We start from the raw sequence: 25,763 nt of genomic DNA, 5'->3' as shown, positions 1-25,763 counted from the left end.
ATCGCAACCAAACCACCACATTTTTAGTTTTCAATTAAAGCATTATTTTAGTTCAATTTCGGTTTGGGTTCAATTTTTAGTTCTAGCCAAAACCGAACCGCACGGAACCGTGTACAATCATAGCTGCTACAGACTTCACATATTTGAATGAGAAAGCAATAAGTATTAAATGTATAATTTACATTACATTTTTAAAAGTTTAAACTCAAAATTCGCTCGAATTTATTTGTCATTGTCCCTTTACTTTGTTAATGCATGATTTTAATCGAACATTTTTGCAAAATATATAGAACCGGTCTAAATTTATTTTTATAATAACATTATTACATGCACAAAACACATATCAATGTACATTCTTATATCATACCGGTAACACCAGTTCAGCCACCAAATTGACCCAACTAACCTAAGGGTTTCACCGGATCGGTTGCTGACCCGAGTTTTAAACCATGCTTGAAACCCTTGTTAACAATTACACATCTCTAATACATTCATTATATAGCCTTGTTATGTTAGATATCTAAAGAAATTAGATTGAACGATATTTATAAGCACTTGTAGGGAATTGAATTCTTGAAAAGCAAATCCAACGATGAAACTAATGCCTCCAATTAGCTAAAAATTATTATTTGCTGCTACTAAATTTTACATTTTGTTCTTTATCATTGTTTTTCATAGTACCAAAAGAAAAATAAAAAATAAAAAATAATCAAAACGGCTTTAAATTGCTGCAAAATAATTTTACAGTCATATCTGATTTACAGGACAACCAAAAATAAAAAGAAATTGAATGAAATAAGAAAAATTACACAAAAATCATGCAAAAATAACTAAACCTAATTTCGTTTGTACCCACTAAGACACGTACTAACGTTTTTTCCATAAAATTGGTTGAAAACAAGCTCTTGGGAAAATTTTGAAAGGGTCTTTAGTAGCGAGGACCTTAATGACACTAGTGCAGTTACCTTTCTTTGGTGTCCCGTACAATTCCCTCTGCAAAACCCAAGATTAGAGTATTTGTAAATTACACCAGTTGAATAGACAGCCAGCACAGAATCCAGAAGAGTGCTAATGTTGCCAGGAACACAGCTAATGGTCTCTGCTTTCAACAATAATAATTGCAATAACTAATAATTCAAAATGGAATATTCAAAATTTTTGTAATCTATGGCCAGCGATCCAAATTATCAGTAAACCAAACTGTGAGCGTTCAAAATTGACTGCCCAAGGAATGATTGGACTTAATCCTCATCGTAGCCCAAATCATCCCCTCCATATTCATTTCCATCCCCATAGTCATTTTCAACTGGTTGCCCTTGATCAGCTTCACCAGGATTGCCATACATGGTTGCATTAGTTTCCAGCTCATCAATATGTGCCTCCATTTCTGTAGGCATGGATTCATCTTTTACTTCCATAGATTTCAAATTCTCATCACTAAAAAATGCATTGTAAGGCTTAGAAACCTGCAAAAAAGAACTTTATCAATTCTGGATTCAGAAGAGAGCTATTGGAAAGCATACCAGGAATAATTAGGAAATTGTCACATGAAAATTGGAAAAGCTAATAAAAAAGCAAGGAAAATGCATGAAAAGGGACAAAAGAAGCAGCCACACATTTTCAATTTTGATTGATCCAACAATTTTGGAATTCATGATAAACTTTATGAAATGTAGAGTTTGTGATGTTGAAGTCAGTATAGTCCCCACAATGCGTGGAAATATTTTTCTCCAATAGCTTGCTAAACAACTCACCTTAAATAGAGAATTTCTCCTTTCAGCACTCTCAATTAGGTTCTTCCAATGTTCATCTTTCTTCAATGTTGATGCAGATCCTACAACCTACCACAGGACAAGAAAAAAAGAACAAACTAAACTTGCTTGCAATGAAGTGAGATTTAAAAATAAACATGCTCTGCAGAAATTATCGTAAACTTGTAAAACCATACCAAGACAGTAGACCTCGCTCTGGTAATCCCAACATTCATTCTCCGAAAATCAGCAACAAAGCCGATGCCTCTGTCCTTATTTGCCCTTACACATGAGAAGATTGCAACATCTTTTTCCCGTCCCTGAAAGAACATAAAGCAGAAATTTTGATAATATTTTTTAAAATTCACATTGCATTACATTTGATAAAACTATTCTAGCAATTTAATGAAATTGATTTGGATGAACTCAGAGAAGAGAGCATTTGGACAGTGAATTTTATCAAGAAACATACTGTACCTGGAACCCATCTACCGTATTGATATCGACAACTTTATCTGAATCAGCCCCAAATGTCTCCCGAAACCGTTTGCGGAAGAGCTTGATTTGATATCTGTATGGTGATATAATTGCAAGCTGGGAACTTGACTTAAGCTCAGGATATTTACTCACCAATTTACTGTACATTTGGAGGACAAACTCAACTTCATCAATATTTACCCAAGATCCACTTCCCGAGGGCTGGGACTCTTTCCCATCATGGACATCAAAGAAACAAAATGGCCCAAAGCAGTGGCAGTCATGCCATTTACGCTTTGTTTGGTCTTTGACATCAGGCCCATCCTCCAGCGCCTCAGCATAGAATTCTTTCGAAGGAAAGCTTCTTATCTGTTTGAAAAAATATCTTTGGGCAAGTTTAAACAAATACTCAAACAAAGCTTGTAGTCAGATCAGAGAGTATCAATAAATCGAGTTTGGAATGGGACTCATTATATATAAGGCCAATTCTACTACAAAAACTGCATCTGGACATCTATACGGTTCCATCATACCCAACTTCCAGAATCCTTGGTTAAAAACCCAATGTATCATCCAATGGAGAAAACTAAAGCTTCAAGATTTAAACCATAAACCAGATAAGTGAATGTGTGTGCATGTACCACACTATGAAGCAATTTCTCGGACATCTTTTAACAGAAGCAATTTCAAGGCATACAACTCTTCTTAGGTTAGTCTTCAACATGGTAAATCGTATTTTCTTGGATTTATATCAAACAGTTCAGGCCCTGTTTCAGATATCTTTCAATGAAAGAAATTTCATGGTGTAAATCCTAGGCCAGTCTTCAACAATTTGTATGGTGAATGATGTAGAAAGTTAGAAAATGATATTCAGCGTAAGACCACTTCAGGAAGAAAATAGGCTCTTATTTTTTGCCGGGAAGTAGGTTGTTAAAAGCCATCTCCAAATCTTATTTTAGAACAACGATTGCTTCCGCACTAAATTATTGCATGTTAGCTTAAAGTTCATGACTAAAGTCAGTTTACTTCAAAGTTGACAAAAACAGGCCCTTGGTGATCTATTTATTGATCTAAAGCTGTTTCCATAAATCATTTTCACCATTTTGAACCTAAGATTAGTTGTTCCATCGGCACTAGATACCTGACTCCAAGTCATGACTACCATTGAGATAATATATAACAGTCAACACGAATTATGATAACATAAACATCTATATTCATGAAACTATGTAAAGTTCTTTTCTAACCTCTGGGTGCATGCGGTACTGGGTCTTCAACATCTGTACAGAATATCCAGCCTTCTGGAATCTCTTGAACAAGCTCATGCCATATCTAAAAGACACAACACCCAAGAACTGGAGATCCATCAACTATAACAAACCCAAAATTGACTGAAAGGCATTATGATCATCATAAAATGTTCTTACCCAAATTTATTAGCAAGGGGAGAAATCACAGTTGCTGGCAGTTGGACTGGGTCACCAACCTAAAAAAAGACAAATTGGAACCTATTTATGTGGAAAGTCAAAATCATTTCTAACACAATGATGCAGAGACAAAAAAGGATGAGCAGGTTCTTGAAGTGGTAACATAGTTTCTTGTTTAAACCTTTCTTGATTGGTAAAGTCTACAAAATGCTCTGATACTATCTTTGGGTGTAATATAACACTGGTAATCTACTCTACCATTTAGTTGGGCACTGTATGCGTGCAACTGATGAATATGTAACCTACTTACCATTCAGTTGTCAATGATGAAAGTAATGGTAAAAATAAATAAAATGGAACTTGAACAATAAAATAGCTAGCTTCAGTGATATACCAAAAATACTTGCTTGCATCCATTGTTCAATGGAACTAGAGTTGCTGGTTCCACCTGTTGATGACCAAAACCACATTTAGAGAGACAGCATCATAGTATTTCGGTGGGGAGTGGGTGGGTGGGGGGGGGGGTGAGGTGGGGAGCTTATTTCACTGATTTTTTAAAATATTTTTTCAGTTATTTTTTTATTTGTTTAATTTTTCTTTTGTTCAAGGAAATGATCAATAGGTTTAAAAAAAGGTCCCAAAAACTTTAGGGGCTGTTTGCTATCACTATCGAAAATTAGAGAAACAAAAATCAAAAAAGAAAACCAACCAGAAATAAAAACTAAAAACTAAAAACTAGCAACTTGTTTGGTTAACGTTTATAAAACTGATACAAATTAAAAACTTAATTAAAAAATGTGCATTTACATATTTAAATCAAAATATTTATAAAAATATGATTAAAATAATACACATTAAAAAAATTACTATAATACAAATAAAATTTATTATAATTATTTTTCTTAATTGTTCTACTTTCAAATTTTACTTAACAATAAAAATTTTATTGAACATGACAATTGAAAAATAGTAAAAGTATTTTGTAATTGGCTTTATTGTTATTTTTTGAAATTTATGTATATTTTTATTTTAATTATATTTAAATTCATATGATCATTTACTTTTGATTTTAATTTAAAAGTGTATGAAATGAAAATTCATATGATCATTTACTTTAGATTTTAATTTAAAAGTGTATGAAATGAATAATTTAATAAAAAAAAAATTTATTTCTGGATATTAAAATTTCTAGCAACAGTTTGCCAAAACAACTGAAAAACCATAAAATCTGGTTTTCAGTTTTTTGGCAAACAGCTGAAAACAGGCAATAGAAACAGAGAACTAACAACAGAAACAAATACGTTTTTATAATCTATTTTTTCACGAGAAACAGAAACAGAAAATAGAAAACAGAAACAATACCAAACTCGCCCTTAGTTTTTTGCGAGATGTTTTTACAAGTGCACATGAGTGCATGTGATTTTGTTTACAAGGAAGAAGTAAGAATCCACATACACAATATCTATAAAATTCAATAAATAAAATAAAAAAAGAAGTGCAATTCTGCCAATACAAGTACTTCAAAACTAAACACAGGAGCCTCACAGACTTCAAAAGCCGCCACTCCTCCCAAAACCAATACAGCAAATAACACAGCAAAGGAATCTCCCAATTCTATGAAGCCTACTGCATGGGTTAGGGAGTTGGGCAAGGGCGGTAACCCAACTATCATCACTTTTGTGCCTAATAAAAATAGGTCTATTAGACTTGCAGATTTTTGGAGCATTCTAGTGGTCAATGTGTAATAATACATTTGGGCAGGTGATTCCGTGCCTTGCACTTCCTTTCCTTCATTGTGTAGACTGTCCTCATTGCATAATGGAATTACCTCTTCCTTTTTCAATTCAAACAAGGATGAATTCTCTTGGGACTTTCGTTTTTGTTTAATGATAGTGAAGTGTTCAAGTTCACTTCCTCATTATGTTCGTGGGGGATAGTTGCCCTTCCATAGGAGAGACAGTCACTTGTGGGTTCTTGAATCTTCGTGGGAATATTTGCAAAAGACTCTTTTTATTTTTATTTTGTTTTTTATTTTTATTTTTTTGAGCATTTGATCCATAAAAACATGTCTTTACTTCATTGTACTAGTTGGAAGGCCAAAGTCCTCTCTAAGATTAAGGCTTTTATTTTGTTAGTTGGTCTTAATAGAGTTTAACACTGAAAACCTCTTGCAAAGTAGGAGGCCTTTTAAGGCTTTACCTTCATATGTATGTCCTTTATGTTTTGATGGTTCAGTATATATTTCTCAGTCATTCCTTCACCATTCCTTCTCATGGAGGGTTTGGAATAATTTATTCATAGAGAGTTGGGTTTGCCAAGAGTCAGTGGAGGATTTATCAGCCATCTTTCTTTAACAGACTTCGAGAGGAGTAAAAATGGTTCGTCATTGTGGAAGTGCTGGCTTTTTGCTGTTTTGTGGGGGATTTAGTTGGAATGCTCAGATATTCACCCCGCCCAGGAAGAGGGGGGGGGGGGGGTGTTGGTTAGGTATCTTCATTTATGCTTTGGAATAGGATTCAGTAAATGGTCTCATTGCTGGCTCTTACTGCTGGTTGTTGCAGAGGGCTCTCTTTTTCAAAATATTCCCAACACTCATAACCTATGATCCTCACACAATAATTGATTGGCAACCAAGGCTACATCAAAACATGTCCCATCAGGCTCCATGATGTCCAACAACTGCCCCACCTCCCACCCCATAAAAAAAATGGCAAATAAAAAAAATAGCAAAGTATTTGAGAGTTCTAATGCAACTTTGCCCACCACTTTCATTAAGTCTAACCGTGACTTCTCCAAGCACACTCCCACCAAGCTAATCAGCCCAAATTTCTAATATCCTAGCTCTATCAGAGTCTTGAGTCTTCATGGAGAAAGCACAAGACTGCACTAATATCCTCTCAGTGAAAGCAGAAGACTACAGTAACTTCCTCCATTATGCTACAACATTGAGAAAAAATCAGGTCCTGGGCTTCATCCCGCTTCAAGGATCTCAAAGCTCCCAACACTTGTTCCCTTGAAAAAGGTCTCTCCACCATTTCCCTATCTGCCTCCTCAAAGCTCTGATACTCTAGTTCAACGGGGCATTTTCCCCAATATCACCTCTCCCTACAATTATTCATAGAACTACAGAATACCCTATTTAACCTCGCCCCATGACTCTTCTCTCCCAACCGCCCCAAAAGTATGAGGCGCCTACGTATGGAAGAAACACTGTATTATTGTCTCCTTTGCTGAGCCATAAGACTTTCTCCAATAAATCTGCTGGGTTGACAAGCTCCATAGAAACAACTGGTGTGTCAAATCTCCTCCTTCAGAATCACCCCAATAATTTTTTTTCCTCCTCAAACTCTCACAAGCCTTCTTAGCATCCAACTTTCTTTTCTCTGTCAAAGCCAGCTACTTTCGCTCTAAACCCTTCCAAACACTTTCCTAGTCTGCCATTTTTGATATCTGACACTTTCAGGGAGTTAAAGCAGGATCTCCCTTCCACCTTCTACATATAACCAGGCACTAGCCTGAGCAAGCATTCCTGAACTGTGTACCAAACTACTCATCTCATCCTGTAGAAAAAAAGAAGCCTGTCAAACCTCAATTGGATAATCAAATACTAATTAATACTTTACTAATTTTATATTCTTTGTTACACCCCCTTCTCCCCAACACTGCTTATAAATAAAAATTTTGTAGGCATAGTATCAAAATTTTCTAGTGCCTCGATGGTAAGGGAGCTTCATACTTTGTAAGATGTCAAGATATTGACTCCATTCATGATTTACCTGTCTACAACCTTTCTACAGCAAGGATCTGTTTCAAGCCAGCTGACCACCCATTCTGACCGACTCAGGCTGGCTTGACACCTCAGTTAATTATATTCCCAATTTTTTGACGAACTTAGACTGGCTGTCCGGCCTGGTCCAGGTTTCAAAACTATGTGATCGAGAGGCCTCCCCCACTGTTTTATCACTTATTAGAACCATAAAAACAACCTTTCAAAAATAAATCAATCAACTTGGCACTCATTCAAATTCAATAATTGATACACAGTGAAAACAACAGGCAGAAGAAAGGAAATAGTAAAGGATGAGCATATAGAGCCAAGCATTATCTAGCCTCCCATTTTCAAAATCATATCAACAATCATGTATAATTTTAATATTTAGTAAAATGAAAAATGAAATGACAACTTTATGAGGCTTAAAAATTATGTTTTGGATGTACGATGTGCCACTTATTCAATCATTAAAATTTCCATTCAAGATTCTAGAGTTTCAAAAAATGTTGATGTAGCTTATTATATAAAGGAATAAAAAATAAGAAACTGAGCCAACCTATACAAACATAATTCCCAAAATTTTGACCTTGAAATTCCAAGGAAGCAAGAAATTGAGCAAATTACGACCCCTACAAAGGAGGAGCTCTTAAAGGAGTCCTCTTTTAAGAGATTCTAATTCCTAGTTCTTTTTCTTCATTGTCATTCTAAAAGTAGAGGGCTTCCTGTCTTCAGACTGCAGTTTTTTTGTTCTCACAATAAGTTTTCTTTGTTATAGGGGAAAAATAATAAACCATCAGTAAAAGTTTTAGGAGATAAAATTTAAATGGTTAGGAAAGGGAACAAGAACATCTGTCGTTAGAATTTTTTCCAACACATTTTCCATGTGAACAAAGCTACCTTGTGTGGAACTAGGGTTCTTGCATGGCCCTATTAAAATAAGCTCAGAATGCCAGCCTATACTAGTTCTCCATCCCATCAACCTTAACCATATGAGTTAAATATTACAACTTTCTTTAATTCTTAGCAATCCTTAGAACTTCAAGTATCATATTTACCACCCATTCACTAATCCATAACCCATATCCTAATCCAACACCAACAAAAATCCTACGTGTCACTGAGAATGGAAGCACTCAGTGTTTTTTGCCCATAACCAATACAAAAAAAACATAAGATACCAAAAGTAATAATAGAAAATGATAATGGATTTTCATGGGAGAAATTTTCCAATAAATTTAAATGTTATTTTTTCATGAAAAACTCTCTTATGGCTTACATGTGATCATCAGATCATCCATAGTCTGCATCTTCCAGAAGAAAACGTCCAACTTAATGTTCTTATAAACATCTATGATATTCTGTTAATTGGACCTAACCAAGTCATAAATTCATCATACATATTCAAACATCAACATATGAGCAAAATAAGAATAGAGAACGTAAAGTTACTTACTGCTTGAGCAGCTTCGTCTATTATAACAACATCAAAACCACGATTCAATTTACTGAAAATACTTGAACCACTGAAACTTAGGGTAGAGAATACCTGCCAAACATACATAAATCAAAACAGGAGCAGCAGTGACGCTAGTTTTTCACTTTCAAATTGCTAAATCAACATACTATTGCAGCTTCATCTAAAATTGAAGCACGAACACTATCCCTATCCCTTCCTGCAACACCATGTTTCTGTCTATCAGCAGACAAATAGTCCATGCCAGCAAGTTTTTGTTCCACCTGCGAATAGAAATCTGCCATGCATGATAAAGACGAACGGGGTGATGATAATTTAGTGATTTCCAGTGTGTTTCTGATTATAAAATAAACACATACTAGATAATCCATGGAGACGGCCTGAACAGAATGATGTGGTTTAAGACCAATCCGCACAATTTTAGGATTATAAGCACGATCATTTTCATCACGAACTCCTGAAAATAACTAGAGAAATAAGGGGCTCCGTCTGTGGAAGGTTATGTCTGGTTTAATAATCAGAGAGCACTGAATATCCATTACAAAAATACATTTTCAGCTACAAATTTGATGGAATTGGTTGCTAAAGGCTAGTTAAAAGAACAAGAAATCCTAAGCAATATAATGGTGGCAGCAATTGGCAAGTCTGAGAATTTTTTCTTCCAGATCTTAGCTATAAGAGCTTCCATAAATAGGCATTTATGCAGCAAACCATTTTTAAGTAATTGATTAAGGATATAAGGAATGTGTGTCATTACAACAACTTCTTATCAGCTCAAACTAGGAGTTAACCAGGGACAACCTCCATTATAAGTAGAAATGGTTGCGTCTTTTCAAAGTGAACAATCTCCTTTTTTATTACTATGTTTGTTAATTAATGCATTTGTGCTGTATACTGAGGGATGACATACGAGCCAGAATTGGGACATTGCAACACTAGCCAAACTTTGGCAGTGTTAAATAAACAAACCTTCGATTCAGATTGGGTTTTATATAATTGACCCAAACCTGCCCCTTAGTGACCTGACAGTATCCCAATTAGGCAGGATAGATTGTTACCCAAACTGCAAGATTAAGAGTATGTTGGCATATTATGCATGTATTTGTAAATGATTAGACTTTGCATTCAATAATGGAAAGAAAAAATTAGAAGTTACAGAAACCTAAAGTTGACTAAAGCTCAAAAGTATAACCTCGAGTCCTCAACACTACTAAGCTTCTCATATTGAGCAAAACAGGATGAGTTACTTCATTAGCTCAACCTATTGCCATACCCACGTACAGTGTCAAAACAGCATCAAAATCCCTAATCATTCGATTGAGTAATGAATTCAGCCATAATGGACTTCTCCCAAAACTCAAAGTCACTAAGTGTAAACTTCAATTTGTAGTCATTTTGATGACAAGCAGCGCTACTAGTTAAATTTTTAGCTTTGATTGCCACTCTTTAACAATTATTCTTTTTTTTTTTAATAGAAAAAAAATATATTAAGAACAAGAAGGATGCACAACAATGAGGATAAGATATCCTCAAGAAAAAAATTATAAAAAAATGAGGCAAAAAAAAAGTAGATTACTACACAATAAAGTTCAGCTAGCAAGGTCATCCAATCCCAATGAAAACTGGAGCAATAGATTCCATGAAAGCGGTCAGAAGAAAATTGCCCACAAAGAAGCAAAATAGAATTTTGTCCCAAATTAGAACAACCATGAAAGATGAGCATTTCTCTCTTCCAAATGGACTAGAACTCCGAAAAGACTGCACACAACCACAATCTTCTCGCAACTTTCTACAATCCGAAATCTCTAGGAAAAAAAGAAAAAGAAAAAAGGTAGGCAAGAAAGCCTCTAAAGGGCTCAGGGACACCCAATATTCACCAAGAAAATACCAAATAATATATTCCATAATTTCCAAGCCATAGAGCAATGAAAGAACATACAAGGAAGCTCATCGCTTATTATAACACACAACACACATTAGGAGAAGAAGCTATGTGAGTTCTACTAATCTACAACCGAGATTGTTACTGTTAACTAATGTTAAGGCAAAGGCACAAAGCATTAATAAGGTGACAATAGGCCTCAGAACACTGGGGGATAAGCCTTATGTGAATTTTTTTTCAATTAAAGTTTTATTCATATTAGCTACATATATTTTGGAAAAAATCTAAAGATTAGGATAATAACAACAAAATTGAGGAAAGAGTCATTCATACATACATATACACATACACAAATATATACTAGTCCTAGGCTCTTAAACAAAAAAAAATATTTCTAAACTATTTTTTAGTGGTTCTAGGCTCATAAACTTAGCTAAAGAGTGCACGAAAATAATAGTTGGCCTCGCCAATATAAACAATGAAGGGGGTATGCCTCACTTAGAAAATTGTTAGATTTTGGGGCATTAGGTATTTCTAACCAAGTCTAACCCTATGTTTGGAGAGGCCCAGGATTTGGATTTGTATTGGATTTAGATAAGATGTAATATAAAATTGCATTGAAATTTGTCAAATTCACCCAAATCCAAATCCAAATCCAAGATCCGGAATCCATGGTCCCAAATGCAGCTTGAGCGCATATTGGGTTTGTCTTGCTTTAAGGCAAACGAATCCTTCAAAATCTTAACATTCCTTTAGATTAGAATGAAGGTTTCTTTTTTTTTTTTTTTCTTTTTTTTCCCGGTTCTAAATCCTACCAAAACTCAAAACGTTTATCACCATTGAGTTTCACAACATAGCAGAACAAAACCACAATTTACCAAAAACATCAAAAAGATTAGTCAACAACAAACTAGCACTATGACAACGCAGAAAGAGGTGGGCATTACTTTCCTTTAAAGCCTTGTGTCATGGACCCCCGAATTAAACTCAATTAAGGGGCTGCGCGGCACTTGTCGAGGCTCTCCCTCGATAGAATCAGCCAATAGTTACGTGTTCAAGCCTGCTATCATGAGCACTCGAGAGGCTTTTGGAAACCATTCATAGTCATGAAATATTAGTTCCAACAATATTGAATCATGAAGACAAGCGACCTTCATACTCAATGATATGTGGAACTAGTTGTTTTATTCAATCAAAAAGACAACCACACAAGTCATAATCCGAGTAATTCAACATGCAGTATAAAAATCCTTGGCTAAGACAAGTGACGCTATCTCTCCTCCCTATTCAAACCGAGATCACACTGTCAACCCCTAACACTCCCCTACTCACTCTATCGTGTCCTCGTCGATGTGTTGTAAGAAGTCTTCCCACTCTTGTTGTTGGCGACCTTCCACATTGACTACTTGTCTACAAGGCTATACTCTACATATTAAGTCTCTCCTCTGTACGACTCATCCACTATGAGAGGGCACTACGACTACTGATTGGTAAAGAGCTGAAAAAGGGACACGACTCATCCACTGTGTGGGGTCACTACAACTACTGACTTGCAAAGGGCTGAAAAGGTATACGAATCATCCACTGTATGAGGTAACCACGAGTACTGGCTTGTAAGTAGCTGAAAAAGAGACATGACTCATCCACTGTGTGAGGTCACTACGACTATTGACTTGGAAAAAGCTGAAAAAGTATACAACTCATCAACTGGGTGAGGTAACAACTACTGACTGGTAAGGAGCTGAGAAGGTACTCTAGTTAGTTGTCTTTTGGGCGTTGAAATAAACCGGATCTCTTATCGTACCATTGTTCAAGTCATCAGAGGCTTTCAGGTCCTTCTCAATATTGACTGGCCAGAGTGTGCAACATTCACCTTGCCTTCCCTTTAGCACTTGGTGTGACACCCTGCCTACTTTCTTGGGTGCTTGGCGTGAACCATTACCCTCTCTTTGTAGTCTTACTATAAGTCCTCTGCCCACCTACCCATTAAATTGTCATGGATTTTTTTTACATTCTCGGCACGCACAAAAATAACCCACAATCTCAATTAACTCCCATAGGGAGGCCTCAAGCTCTATTGGCTCAACCTCGTGGGATTCTGGATGGCATCACGCCCTCGATGTGTTTCGGCCTATTCAAGGCTTTTGACAGCTCAATACTCTCTGGCAAACCTCAAGCTCTATTGGTTTGTTTCCCGTAGGGAGGTCCCAAGCTCTATTGGCTTTACCCCTTGGGATTCTGGATGGCATCACGCCCTTGATGTATTTCAGCCAATTCAAGGCTTCCAACAACTCAATATTTTTTGACAGACCTCGGGCTCTATTGGTCTGTTTCTTGTAGGGAGGCTTCAAGCTTCATTGGCTCTACCCCTAGGAATTTTGGATGGCATCACACCCTCGATATGTTTCAGCCTACTTTCAAGGCTTCCAGCTGTTTGATACTCCTCTCAAACACCTTAAGCTATATTGGTCTTTTCCCCCCATAAGTTGGAAGAGATGGTATCAGGCCCTCAATGCATTTCAGCCTATTCTCAAGGATTTTAACTACTCCATACCAAGGGTTTTTATACATGGAGTGACTTAATCAAGTTCCACAAGCCTATTTTTGAGATCAAATACACTATAGAGGTTTTCCCCTTTGTGCTTTCTCTCTAGCGGCCTCAACTCAATTGGCACGCCTTTCTTTTAAGTCATTTCTTGCCTCACATGCTTCAACATTATTATGTTTTTACAAAATTTTTAATTCTCATTTTACAACTCCTGGTGCTCACACACCGTGGTCTGATACCAACTTTCTAAGTTAAACTCAATTAAGGGGCCACGTGACACTCGTTGAGGCTCTCCCTCGACAGAGTCAGCCAACAACTACGCATTCAAGCTTTATATCATGAGCACCCAAGAGGTTTTCAGAAGCCATTCATAGTCATGAAATATTAGTTCCAACAATATTGAATCATGAAGACAAGTGACATTCATACTCAATGATAAGTGGAACTAGTTGTTTTATTCAATTAACAAGACAACCACACAAGTCATCATCCGAGTAATTCGACAGCCAATATAAAAATCCCTGGCGAAGACAAGTGATGCCTTCTCTCTTCCCTATTTAACTAAGATTACACTGTCAACCCCTACAACTTGCACAAAGAAAGTAAATTGAATCATACAAACTCCTAGCCAGCAAAAAATGATTGTGATTAGCTTTGTGACAAACAAGAGTCTAAGTGGATGCTTGACAGTTTTTATATTTACATTTTTATCAGCAAAGAAAAATTTATTGAAAGGAATCAAAGGGATGTCACCCAAGCAAGTACAAACAAAAATAAAAAGAACACCCACACTATAAGGTGTCAAAAAGTCATGAATCACAAGAGAATTATTCAAAACCCAACCCACTATGCTAGCTCATTACATGAGCAATCCAATGGTCTTTACTAATTTGTAAGGGTATAGCTGATCTGTCATAAAGCTCCACATATTTCTTCATCTACACAACAAAAGGATGGCAAGGGGAATAAGGGACAAAACTTTCCTCCTTTCCTTGCCAGATCTTGTACCTTTCCAAGCCCATCACACTTCCTCCACTCATTTGGCAATAACCCACTGCCATCAAGTCAAAGAAGTGGCCAAGTCCCAAAGGTTCTAGGTCCAAGGGCAATGCAGGAGGATGTGGTCAACAGATTCAGCATTATCCAAACATAAAAAAGCACTTGTTAACAAGGGGAGGCTCCCATTTCTGCAGGTTATCAAGGGTTAGAAACTTAGAATCTTCCTAAACATTGCCTCCCACGAAATGAAAGCAACCTTTGTGGGGGCTATTGTTTTCCAAATGAGTCTCCAAAGGGAGTTGTTGCTAGTTGCTTCCAACGGAGTAAGGTTCCTGTAAAAGGATCTGATCGTAACTATACAATTTTCATCCAGTATCCACTTGGATCATTAGTAGTGTTCTGATAATGAAATTTGTGCAAACTGCCATAATAGTTTGTAAGACAATCTACTTCCCAATCAGAGATATTTCTAACGAAGTGAATGTTCCAAAAAACCTTTAATACTTAACTTGAAGGTGATGAAAGGGAGTTTTGCATTGAGGGGCAATAGGTTGCACCAAATGTCGTGCCAAAAGAAAAACTTTATCCCCATTCCCAACTTGAAAACTGATGAGGGGAAAAACCATCCCAACCTTTTCTGATGAATTTCTAAACTCCAACACCATAAGACCCTCTCCCAACCCTAATGCTCCAACCACTGTGCTGAAGACCATAAAGACAAGATGATTCCCCTCCAAAGGTGGTCCTTTTCGTTCATGAACCTCCAAAGTCATTTCCCAAGGAGGGCTTTGTTCAAAGTAAGGAGGGATTTTAGCTCAATGCCTCCGTTTCAAATAGTTTGTTGAACAACACCCCATTTGACAAGACGATATATTAATTCCTTCCCTGAGCTCCCCCAAAGGAATCTCCTTTGTATTCCTTCAAGCCCTCTGAAAACTTTGTAGGTATAGGGAAGAGGAGGCATACAATAGACTGGGAGATTAATCAAGGTGCTTTTTGATGAGGGTAAGTATCTCAACTTTTGACAAATAGTTCCCTTTCAGCTTGCTAGTTTTTTCTCAAACCTTTCAATTATAGAATCTCAAACTCTATCTTTCAATTTCACTCTAAGAGAGAGACTAAGAAAGTGGGATGAGTCCCCAGTTTTCAACCTAAAAGGCCAGCAATAAGAGGCCCTCCCAATGCTGTCCCCAAGTAGATAAATTTCACTTTCACCCAAATTAACCTTCAAACCTAAGATTCCTCAAACCCAAGCAGCATGTTTCTCAGGTTTGGGATTTTTTGAGGATCCTCTTCACAGACAATAATGATGTCACCTGTGAAAAGATGGGAAACTTCCACAACACTCCTATAACTTTGAGAAGACCTCCTTCAGTTGCTTTATTCAACACTTCCATCACCAAGACACTTGCCTCAGTCCTTTAGAAGAATGAAAAGAAGTCTGAAAGGCAGCCATTGATGAGCACTGAAAAAGTTGAGCTAGTAATGCATTGTTCAATACATCTGCACCATCCCCAGAACCCATTCTTCTAAAAATATGAAGTAAAGAGTTCCAATTTATATGATAACCAACACCCCCCCAACCCCACCTCACAAAAAGAAATTACAATAGACATCCACAACCTCATTAGCAGTAAGGGTCCATGCTTTGCCTGCTTGCTATGAAGGCATGCTGGTGCTATTTTGGAATAGCTTTTTTTAAGTCTCATAGCTAGGATTTGGACAGAATCTTGTAGATACTTGCCATAATGCTAATTGGTAAAACCCTTAACATTGCAAGCCCTAGTTTTCTCGGGAAATAGGGAAACAAAGGTGCAATTAATGCAACTCACCAATTTGACTGGTCTAAGAAAGTCCTCAAAAAATGCAGAGGATGTTCAGGTGTCAAGGTTGGAAAGGTGTTGTTTTGAGGAAGAGGAGTTAGGCAGTAGTTTTTTAGTCTTGAGAGTGATATGGCTCCTGGGCCTGATGGTTCCATGCTAATGGTAGGGAAGATATTGAATTCCTATTTTATCTCTTTGGTACCTAAGAAGAATAGATTGATCAAGGTTTCAGAAATTTGGCCTATTACTTTAGGGCCAAAAAGGTTTATGCTCATCCAAAGGTGGTTCAGAGGGGTGTGAAAACAAGGAAAAGAATTGAAGAGAAGAGAAGGTTTTCTAGTGGTATAGAGCTAAAGATTTTAAGGAGGCAAACAGAGGGAAACTTATTATAGTGGAAGGTCCAACTGTTAAGGCTACTACGAGATGGCTAGCAAAGCTAAGGAGAAGAAATAGGAGGATCTCTCCAATAATGACAGTGAAATTGTTATTGAGTTTGATCATTTTTTTAAGGGGTTGCTTTTGGATGGGACCAGGAATAGTATAGAAATGTTTTCCATACATTCCGATCACCAATGGAAGGATTGGAGGTTATTTCTATGTTTGAGGATAATGGAATGGATAAAAATCAATTGGTGAAAGGATGTAATTCTACCTACTCTTGTGGAAGATATGTTTGGAAAGGATTTGGAAGCTCGACAATTGATGGATAAGATGGGTTTATGGCTATCTAATGCGGGAGGAAACCAAGTTCGACTCTGTTAAAGCTTGATATACATTGTAAGCTCACAATCTAAGAGCTTAAGGTTTTAGGTAAAATGGTAATCTAACATGGCATCAAGAGCTAGTTACCGGGAGGTCCTAGGTTCTAGTCTCATTGCCTGCATTTATTGTGCATTGCGTAAAAATTTATTGTATGCCCTGTAATGGGTGTTATTTATTGTTTGTTTATTACTCCATGCATTGTCGGGCTACAAATGCAAGGGATGTTAAAGCTTCGTATACATTGTTGGCCCACAATCTAATAGCTTAAGCTTTTAGGTAAAGTGGTATTCTAACATGGTATCAGAGCTAGTTACCAGGAGGCCTTGGGTTCTAGTCTTGTTGCCCGCATTTACTGTGTGGTGTTTTAAAAAAAATAATAATTATATTCTCTGTAATATATATTTTTAGTTTGTTTATCTCTCCACATTCTGTCAGACTACACGTGCAGGGGAGTCTTAAAGCTTGATATCATGGTTTTAAAACTAGGACGAGACAAGTCAGTCTTATCCGATTCAATCGGAACTGGTTTCCAATGATCTGGTCAGACTCTTCATACTAGATTTGCCTCAAACTGGTAATGACCTGGTCAGAACTGGCTAAAACTAGATTGAACTAGGGTCAGCCGCGGATCAACCCAGACCCTTCCCATTTATTACTCAGTTAACCACAAAAAAAAATAAAATTTAAGGGGCAGAGAAAAGCTGCGGGCACTCAAACCCACATCCCCCAGCATGTGTGCACTTCCACATATGCCACTCTGACTGGAGCAAACTTCTTTGTGTCATTAAACAGGAACTGTAAAATAAGTAGTAAATACAAACCCATTAAATATAAACTCTAAATTAAATTATAATATCTTAATTTAAACAAAAAATTCACACAAAATATATTTCAATATTTTGTTGAATTCTAATAATAATAAGTTTAAAATATTTTTCCTCAAAATACAAATTTTAACTAGCTAACTCACACCAAATTAAATTATATTATTTTATTTTAACTAAAAAAACTGCACCTAATATATTTTAATATTTTTTTGACTTTTAATAATATTAAGTTTATGAATTTTCCTTAAAATGCAAATTTTACCTAGAATGTATTAGTAATTGTTTATTTTAATAGTCTAATGAATGATATGAACACCTTTTTTGTATTATCCCATATTGGTATACAACTAAATTATTATTTTCACACACACACACACATACATATCACACTAATATTACCGGTTCAACCCACCAATCTAACCGGTCTGACTGACCCAGTGCATTTTTCGAGTTGGACAACAGGCTGGGTTTTAAAACCATGCTTGATATACATTATTGACCCACAAACTAATAGCTTACGCTTTTGGGTAAAGTGGTATTCTAACAGACTTGCTGGTGGTAAAAGTAAGGCAATGAAGGGCTAGAGGGAACTATCTTGTTAAAGTATGTTATTAGTTGTGTAGATGGGGTGTTTTTTATTCTTAAGTTTTTTCTGTTTTAAATTAAAATGTAAGAGGGTAGACCTGTAGGCTCCAGGAAATTGCACTGGCCTTTCTCTGCATCTTCTTCTTCCATCTCTAACCCTAAGTGCTTTATTTTCTTCTCTGGGCCTTCTAGGCATTTTTTCTCTTTTGTAGTTATAGCTGTGGCGGGTAGATGCTGGATGACCATTGGTGCAAGAATCTAAGTGTGACCTAGGCCAATTTTTGCTGTCGTGGCAATATTCTTCCATTTCCTTCTATTCCTAGTTTCCCCATATTAATGCCTATTTTCACTTGGACTTGTTATCAGTTTGTCAATTAACTAGATCTCTCCCTAACCTTGTTTCCTTCTCATTGTATTATTTAGGGTCTACAGACAAGGAAGATTATTGGAGAGCTTGAGAAGGATGGCTTATACTATTTCAGTGGTGATGGTAGATCAAGTTCCTTTCCTACAACTTTCTCAATTTCTACTCAGGCCGTTTCTCTAGATCAGTGGCACTCTCTTTTGTACCATCCATACCTTCAAAAACAAGAAGAAATTTTTCCCATGTTCAGTTTGCTTCTTGTTTTGAATATTTTGCATGTTGAAAGCATACTAGGGCATCTTTTCCGTCTAGAGTCGAGTCTCGGAGTACATATTGTTTTCTCTTATTCATAAATATTTGGGGTCCTTGTTGAGCCAAGAATTGAACTAGTCATCAATATTTGTTGTCCTTTCAACTTTGTATCTGATTTTTCGCAAATGACATAAACAGGTCTGGATTTTTCGATGTATTTATCAATTACACTAGGAAATAAAAAACTCAGTTTGGCATTGCTATTCAAATTTTTTATCTAATGATGCACTTGAATTTGTTCAAAATCAGATTCAGTCCTTTTGCTTGTCCAAAGGCAATATTATCAAACATTGTGTATACATACCCCTCATAATGGAGAAGCTAAATGAAAGTAATAGTCATTTACTTGACATATCATGGTCTTTACTCCATCATATGCATGTTCCTAAAACCTTTTGGACTAATGCTCTTCTTACAGCTTGTTTCTACGTAAAGAGAATATGCATTTTCTAATGGTTTATACACCTTGTGCTTGAGGAGGAGTGTTATAAGAGAATATATTATTTTTTATTAGTTAATTGAACAAGTGGGCATATTTTTGTCCTCTAGTATTTTATATTATTATTCTATGAGGGCAGAACTGGAGCTGTATGTGTGCTCCAGGAAACTACCGCTGGGCTTTCTCTTCTTTTCTTTTGCTCTTCTCCATCTCTAACCCTAAGCACTGTATTTTCTTCATTGAATCATCAATTTATTTCAGATTTACCATATAGCTAATTTGAAATGCCTAGCAAACTACAATAAAAAGGGATTAAAGAGGGGTTCTCTTAGTTAATTGTTTTTTTTTTCCTATTATTTTTCCCTTTTTTATTTTGATTCTTTTATTTTTGGAGGACTTCCTGTCCTTATCTAGGTTGTAAAATTTCCCCTACTTCTTTCTGAAAAACAATAAATAAGTTTTCTAATACTATTCTATCAGCCTTTGTTATGTATTTGCACATGCCTGAAACAGATTCAGGGCAATGACCCCTGCGCCTCGCTATGTAACACCCACTTTCCAAGCCATTACGACTACTATTTTAAACAACAAATTCAAAATCTAAATATATATAAAACAGAAAAAAACAAGGACAGCGAAGTGACAAAATATAAACATGCTCATAAGTTCAAATTACAGAGAGCCAACAAAGATAGAGGTTAAATCCAAACAAACTAGCATCCTAAAATCTTCAAAAACCTTTATGTACATTGCCTCCATAGTAGCCAAAGACACAAGCATATGGAGATGCTAAGGTATCAAGAGCCTAGGGGCAAAGAAAAGGTGTGTGTCTCAGAAAGGTGAGGAACATATTTTATTAAAATTGTTCACAAAATGCCCTATACTGGAATTTTTCGCATGAACACATTCTCAGAAATTCCCAGAAGAGCAGCAAGGTTTCCAAATAGAACAGGAAAAAACCCGCCCCTTGGGGGGATCAGAAAGGGGCTCAGAGAAGATCGAGAGCAGCAGAGCTGAAATTTCAGGGAAAAGTAGCAGAAATTTTAAAAAAAGACAAGAAAAAAAAGAGGGTTCACAGCTCTAACTGAGAGCAGCAGAGCAAGAATTTCAAGAAAAAAGTAGCAGAATTCTAAAAAACAAAAAAAACAAAAAAATTTGAAAAAAGGTGTGACGAGGTATAACTGAGAGCAACAGGCAACAAAGAAGAGAGTTGGCCTTGGGAGTCTACGGTAGACCTTTAAATTCTGCCTGAGATTTAAATAGGGAAAAAAACAGAGTGAAAGCTACACATGCATGAGGCATACTTTGCACCTCTCTGCACCTCGGTGCCTCTTGAATGTCGCTTTGCCTCAATCTCTATGAGGTGCAAGCCTCATCGCCCCAGCCTGCCTTTGAGTACTGCGGTTGCCTCTATTGAAGTGATCTCCAAATAGCAATCACAAAAACAGGAAAGCAAAAACAAAAGCAAAAATACCCTAAATAGCTATGGCTACACCTAACAAATTTCCACAAAATTGTCAAAATTTCCATTTTTTCTTGCCCTCGAAATTGAAATGGCAATCAATTTCTGTCTTACATAATTTCCGTCGAAATTTACCAAAATTTTAGCAAACTTGTTGAAATTTTGACTACAAAATGAAATTTCCTTGGAATTTAAACACGAGATTTAGATGTTGTTAAAACTTGATATACATTGTTGGCCACAACCTAACAGCTTAAGCTTTTAGGTAAAGTGGTAATCTAACATGGTATTAGAATTGGTCACCAAGAGGCCCCTCTCATTGCTCGCATTTATTTTGTGGTGTTTAAAAAAATTATGGTATTCACTATAATGGGTGTTATTTATCGAGTGTTTATTTCTCCACGTGCTACTGGACTGCACGCTGCACATGTTAAAGCTTGATATGCATTGTTGCCCACAACCTAACAACTTAAATTTGTAGGTAAAGTGGTAACCTAGTAGACAGTGAAATTTCTCTCTTAATTTATCTTATTATTTTATTGAAACAAAAATATTATTACAAGGGCTTTTGAAATTATATGAAAAATTTAATGTACAGAAAGGATTTATTTAACCATTCATGTCTAAATTATCCTTATTTGTATAATAAATAGTATTTAATTGATTTATGAATTTCATTATATTAAATGAATATGTTTAACACACATTATCTTACAACTATGTTTAATACACATATTACAACTATTGCACCTCATACACCACATAGATGCATTTAATTAGTAATATATTAGTCCTAAAACTTACATTTATAATGTTTATTAACCATTTCTAAAATTTCATAAAAGAATTCCATGTTCTACTAATTTCCAATGTTTCTTCAAATCGAAATCGAAATTGACATCAAAATCAAAATTTCCATCTAAATTTCTGCAATTTTGGAGCTTCAAAATTTGAGTAGAAATAAAAAAAATTATGACCTTGGGTATCACAGATTCTAGAAGAGACTTAAACCAATAAAGACCATAAAATTTCTCCCCAATTAGCAAATGTTGGTTGGGCAAATCTATACAAGAAAATCCATCAACATAACCAAAACATTTATTAAAAAATCTTTGCTTCTGCAACTTGAGCAAGATTGATAAAAAACAATCTAATCAACTCTAGCATTTGCAAGACTTAAGTGCTACAGCATAGGTCCACCAAATGGAAAGTAACATTTGTTTAATTAAATGTACAGAAAGGTTTTAATTAACCATTCATGTCTAAATTATCCTTATTTGTATAATAAATAGTATTCAATTGATTTATGAATTTCATTATATTAAATGAATATGTTTAACACACATTATCTTACAACTATGTTTAATACACATATTATATTACAACTATTGCACCTCATACACCACATAGATGTATTTAATTAGTAATATATTAGTCCTAAAACTTACATTTATAATGTTTATTCACCATTTCTAAAGTTTCATAAAAGAATTCCATGTTCTACTAATTTCCAATGTTTCTTCAAATCGAAATCGAAATTGACATCAAAATCAAAATCTCCATCTAAATTTCTGCAATTTTGGAGCTTCAAAATTTGAGTAGAAATAAAAAAATTTATGACCTTGGGTATCACAGATTCTAGAAGAGACTTAAACCGATAAAGACTATAAAATTTCTCCCCAATTAGCAAATGTTGGTTGGGCAAATCTATGCAAGAAAATCCATCAACATAACCAAAACATTTATTAAAAAATCTTTGCTTCTGCAACTTGAGCAAGATTGATAAAAAACAATCAAATCAACTCTAGCATTTGCAAGACTTAAGTGCTACAGCATAAGTCCACCAAATGGAAAGTAGCATTTGTTTAAAGTTAATGTCAGCATCTGTTGTACGTGCAGCTCCCTTATTTTTTCACTAAGTTGCAATGCTTTTGATTTAATAACTCCAATGTAAGGCTGCTTCCATGAGTTTAAATCACTTGAGCACACATACACGCAAGCTTGAAAGAACTATGAGAGACTTTTGTGGTCTAGTGTGGGGGGTCAAATGGAACACTTAGTAAGCAGGGAAGAAGTCTATAGGTCTACGAAGGAGGCGGGGCTGGGCCTAGGTACGTTGGTGTCTAAAAACATTGCTCTTCTAGCTAAATGGTTATGGCACTTCCCTCAAGAAGAACCATCCCTTTGGCATAAAGTAATAACAATTAAGTTTGGGTTGGATGAGAATGGGTGGGATACCAATGTTATTTTAAGATGGCTCTTTGGGAAGCCTATGGAGGTCCATTTCTTAGGTTTATCCTTCTTTCATGCCTCACTAACTGAAGGTGGGAGGGATTCAGGTATCCATTCCTAGAATGATTCTTGGCTAGGAAATGCTTCCTTTTCCACTTCTTCCTTTTGTCTCTTCCATTTTGAGTTCAAAGAAAAATAGAGCCATGACTTTCTTTGTTGTGGATCTGAGCAGTCCTTCGGTTTCTTGGAATCTCCATTCTAGGCGACCTCTTAATGATAGGGAGATGGTGGAATTGTCTTCTTTGTTATCTTTATTGAATGGAAGCAACCTTTATTCGGCGAGAAATGGCTTTATCCGAAGGTCCCTTCATCGGCCCCAGATGACCAGGGTACGTGGCAGCAAGGGGAAGGTGCTCTCTCTCAGCTAACTGACACACATCAAGACACCCATCTTCTGGTCCATTGGAACCCAGAGGGGACCCCAGCCGTGCCGCCGTAGAGTTGCCCCCATCATTATCTCATTGATGGAATTGATGTGTGGAATGCTAAACCCAAAAGAGTGATACCAGCAAGTCGGGCAAGAGAGCTAGGAGTTGTTAGTTCGCCATTCAAGTGTGCTATCTAGTGCGTGTGCTATTCCCAGAGGGGGATGTCCGTTCTTGGTCATTGGATTAGTCAGGAGTGTATTCAGGCAAATCTTTTTTTTTTGAATTCTAGATCTGTTTCAATTCTTCATTTCTGCTCTATCCTACAATTTGGAAGGCCAAGGCTCCCCCCAAAATTAAGTTGTTCACTTCGTTGGTTGTACTTAATAAAATAAATGCTAATAACTTGCTGCAAATCAGGAGATCTTTGAATGCTCTCTCTCCCGATGTAGGTGTGCTCTGTTACAAGAACTCTGAGCCAGCTTTACATCTTCTTTAGCACTGTGAATTTATTTGGGGGATTTGGAATAGGCTTTTTGGTATTATGGGAGAGTTAGGTATGTCTTGGGTGGAAGATTTGTCAATCATTTCTTTTGCAAGCTTTGGAAGAAGGAAGGATAAGGCAGCTTTATAGAAGCATGGTATAATTGCAGTTTTATGGGGAATATGGATAGAGCATAATGCATGGATATTCTCTGGGGAAAAAAAAATTAAATTGGGTGCTGGTTTAAGATAAAAATCAGTATTTAGCATCACTGTGGTACATTGGTTTTGGATTTTTCAGAGGGATTAGTTTCCAAGAGTTGCAAAGAGATTGAAGGAACATGCTGGCTTGTTGACCTTTCCTCTCTTCATCATTTTTAGTTGTTTTTTATTTTTCTGGTTTGTTCCAGATCTTATTCCGGAAATGTCTTATCTCCATCTTGTAAATTCTTTTCCTATCAATGAAATTTTCCTTTGCTGTCAAAAAAAAGCACACCAGCATTATTATGTGCCAAGCAATGTATGTTATCCAACAAATGCTCATCACACTTTGATGGTGCTGTAAATGCATACAAGAATTTTAGGGCTGTTTGGTATCACTGTCAAAAATTAGAGAAACAAAAACCGAAAATAAAAACCAAAAACCAGAAACAAAAACTAAAAACTAGAAACTAGCAACCTGTTTGGTTAACATGTATTAAATTAATACAATTTAAAACTTGATTTAAAAAAAAAATGCTCATTTCATCTTTAAATCAAAATATTATGAAAATATGATTAAAAAAATAAAATTACAAATAATACGCATTAAAAAAATGTTATAATAAAAATAAAATTTCTTATAATTATTTTACCAAATTTTTCTACTTTCAAATTTTACTTTGCAATAAAAATTTTATCAAACATGACAATCGAAAAATAGTAAAAGTATTTTGTAATTGACTTTGTTATTATTTTTAAAATATAATGTATATTTTTCTTTTAATTATATTTAAATTTATATGATAATTGAATTTTGATGTCAATTTAAAAGTGCATATAATGAATAATTAAATCCAAAAAAACTATTTTTGGATATTAAATTTCTGGCAACAAGTTGCCAAAACAACTAAAAATCATAAAATTCGGTTTTCAATTTTTTGACAAACAGCTGAAAACCAACAACAAAAATAGAAAACTAACAAAAAAACCAAATGCATTTTTATAATCTGTTTTTTCACTGTGGAGAAACAGAAACAGAAAACAAGAAATAAAAATGATACCAAACAGGCCCTTAGAGAGTGCGGACATATCCAAATAAAAAATAGTCAAGAATAATTAACAAGAAGCCATCAATTGATGGATTGATTTAGTCTTTCCAATCTAAACAACCAACATAATAATAATTATACCAGTTTTTACTATCTAAAATAGAAATTAATATACTTTAGTACTGCACTCCCAATCCCCACCATTTTTGTGCATGGGCAGAGAGGGGGGCCAGTTGACTTCATTTTTTTTTTCTTAATAATATATATAGCAAAACTCTACTCCACTTGCATCTTTCATATTGTTTCCTGTTGATGATTTCCCTTGTATTAACCCTGGCCAGGAAAATTTGTAATATTTAAATGCCCCACAGGACAGCACAGACACAATCTGTTTATTTATATTTTCGTTTCTCTTTTGTACATATCCCCTTTGAAATGATCAACATTGTCAGCAGCTTAAACAACACCA

At 35.7% G+C, this 25,763-nt stretch overlaps 1 protein-coding gene across 2 annotated transcripts in view; it reads right to left on the bottom strand.

Annotated features, from left to right (window-relative positions):
* Nucleotides 1–706: 706 nt before the first annotated feature.
* LOC131164636 (probable helicase MAGATAMA 3) overlaps nt 707–25,763 on the bottom strand; it is a 50,328-nt gene continuing 25,271 nt past the window's right edge. For both annotated transcript variants that reach the window (XM_058121971.1, XM_058121972.1), the window contains 10 exons: nt 9,261–9,358; nt 9,051–9,164; nt 8,881–8,973; nt 4,050–4,103; nt 3,656–3,714; nt 3,476–3,560; nt 2,229–2,597; nt 1,949–2,071; nt 1,755–1,841; nt 707–1,466 (listed from right to left, as the gene is read on the bottom strand). In XM_058121971.1, coding sequence (XP_057977954.1) covers nt 1,242–1,466; nt 1,755–1,841; nt 1,949–2,071; nt 2,229–2,597; nt 3,476–3,560; nt 3,656–3,714; nt 4,050–4,103; nt 8,881–8,973; nt 9,051–9,164; nt 9,261–9,358 — 1,307 coding nt within the window. In that variant the 3' untranslated portion in view covers nt 707–1,241. The remainder of the gene's footprint in view (nt 1,467–1,754; nt 1,842–1,948; nt 2,072–2,228; nt 2,598–3,475; nt 3,561–3,655; nt 3,715–4,049; nt 4,104–8,880; nt 8,974–9,050; nt 9,165–9,260; nt 9,359–25,763) is intronic.

This window comes from Malania oleifera, chromosome 9 (assembly GCF_029873635.1).
Source record: "Malania oleifera isolate guangnan ecotype guangnan chromosome 9, ASM2987363v1, whole genome shotgun sequence".
Taxonomy (NCBI): Eukaryota; Viridiplantae; Streptophyta; class Magnoliopsida; order Santalales; family Ximeniaceae; genus Malania; species Malania oleifera.
This window is presented reverse-complemented; position numbering and strand designations above follow the sequence as displayed.